Consider the following 2,239-nt stretch of genomic DNA (forward strand, 5'->3'; position numbering starts at 1 on the left):
ATAAGTGTATGCATGTTCAAAATATGTACGCATTACATAATAATGCTTTAATTTCACAAGGATAACCTCACAGTAACTGTTGAGAATTTAAACATTGAGATCTGCTGGCAATTCATTGACAACAAATATGCATATATTTGAAGTTTCCACAGAGTTTAACCTCAAAAACGGTTCCGGTTTCGATATGAATGAAAGCTCCTATGAAACTGATTTAAAATCACCTACTTGGACAGCAGACATAGTGGAAAGGATTATGTCCGTAGCTGTCATCATGATTGCAACGATTGTTGGAAACCTAACTTTAATCGCAGCCATTTTCTGGAAACGTTCTCGTCTTGTAAAAAGAGTAAATATATTTCTTGTGAACTTAGCCATTGGCGATTTGACGGTCGCAATGATTACAATGACCACAGAAATACTTTTTATTGCATTCGGGGAATGGATATTGGGAGAAGTCGTCTGTAAGATCAGCGTCTATCTGCAGATTGTAACATTGGCAAGTACAACATTTCTGATGACTGGAATGAGTATAGATCGATACCAGGTGATTGTCAAACCTCTGCAGTCCCTGAGAAAACGTCCAAAGATCCGAACGAAAGTTATTCTAGCCTGGGTCATGGCGTTTATATTCGCAATTCCACAGCTCTTGATTTTTGTCCAAGTAAAGGAAACGAAATCTGATGGCAGCACACAGATGAAGTGTGTCAGTAAAGGTTATACAGACGAATGGCAACGCAAAGTGTACTTCACCTTTCTCACGGCATACATTTTGGTCATACCAGGAGCAGTGATGTTTTATTGTTACTCGAATATAACGCGTGTTGTGTGGAGCAGAGCAAATCATATACCACAAATAACCTATAACAACAAATCTATACAAACGACGAACCGCATTTCGATAAACCAGTCTCTTGTTTCGGCCTCAAAACGGCGCGTAGTCACAATGACTTTAACTGTGATTATTGGTTTTCTAACATGTCTCACCCCATATTTCATAGTGAACCTCATTAGAATATACAGTAACTACACCATAGGTATGAAGAAATCACTGCACGTTTCCGAAGCCATCTTCATGACACACAGTGCTCTCAACCCGATCCTTTATGGGATATTTTCATTACGAATGGAACATTTCTACAGAGTCATTAACGTCTGTTTATGCTTTATACCAGTGAAGAGCGTCATAGAAAGGGACACAAGCGTGGACAGTCTAGGTCATATGAACACTTTAAGTATGTTACAGATTAGGTTTTCACGACTAGGAAACAGAAACGCTGTTCAAAGTATAAATCAAAAGAAACAATCGTTCCAAAGGAAAAGTTTTCTGCGAAAGAACGTCGGTCATGCAATTAAGACTACGTTTCATCCGAAATCAAATTCAGTTCAAACAACTTTAGACAATACAAACCTGCGGCCGGTGGGTGGGCTATCGCCTAATGTCTAAACCTGCTTCAAAATGGCAAAAACTAAAAAAAAGGAACCAAACAGATATATCCCTCACCTGTCTTCGTTTTTCTGTATATACATACACACATACATGCCTAATATATATATATATATATATATATAATATTATATTATATATATATATATATATCATATCTATATATATATATATATGTTCATTTCTTAATCTTTCCTTACAAACTGGTCCTTTCTGATAAACCTTTCGGATTCACAGAGGATACTAATTCCATAATCCAAATAATCTCTTACATAATATCTCATAATTGGAAAAGAAATGGAAAAAAAAAGTAATGTTATCTGGAAGCTTAGGCAGGAGGATGCGAGTGCCCGAAAGAAAGAGAAAGTATAAAAATAGAGAGAAGGATGAGGGAGAGTGATAAGTACGAAAAATATGAGAATGAATAATAAATATATCGCGCGCGAGAGAGGGAGAGGGGCGGTGAATAAAAACATTTTAAAAGATATCAAGGAAAAGAGTGTCCTGCTAAGTGGACAAAACTGATCTGGAAGTCTGAATTTTGTTGTCAAGGAATGAATAAAAAATGAGTAATGACTAATTTATGTCATTAACTACTGAAGAAATAGCTAATAAACATAACACTAATTGTTCAGAATTTAGGCACAATCTATCACTCTTTAGATAAGGGATTAGCCTATAGCATCAACCCCAGTAACTCTTTGGTTCTATATTTTATCGAGGCCAGAGTCGTGGAAGGACAAGTTGAGCTCGGTGAGATTTGAACTCAGAACGTAAAGAGCCATCACTGTTGAG

The 2,239-nt window shown here is 36.6% G+C and overlaps 1 protein-coding gene across 1 annotated transcript in view; it reads left to right on the top strand.

Moving 5' to 3' along the window:
* LOC115209607 (neuropeptide S receptor-like) overlaps positions 1-1,851 on the top strand; it is a 5,588-nt gene extending 3,737 nt beyond the window's left edge. The window contains exon 2 of the mRNA XM_029778046.2: positions 6-1,851. Within this exon, the coding sequence (XP_029633906.1) occupies positions 128-1,444 (1,317 nt within the window). The 5' untranslated portion in view covers positions 6-127 and the 3' untranslated portion in view covers positions 1,445-1,851. The remainder of the gene's footprint in view (positions 1-5) is intronic.
* The last annotated feature ends 388 nt before the right edge of the window (positions 1,852-2,239 follow it).

Source organism: Octopus sinensis, linkage group LG3 (genome assembly GCF_006345805.1).
Source record: "Octopus sinensis linkage group LG3, ASM634580v1, whole genome shotgun sequence".
In the NCBI taxonomy this organism is placed as follows: Eukaryota; Metazoa; Mollusca; class Cephalopoda; order Octopoda; family Octopodidae; genus Octopus; species Octopus sinensis.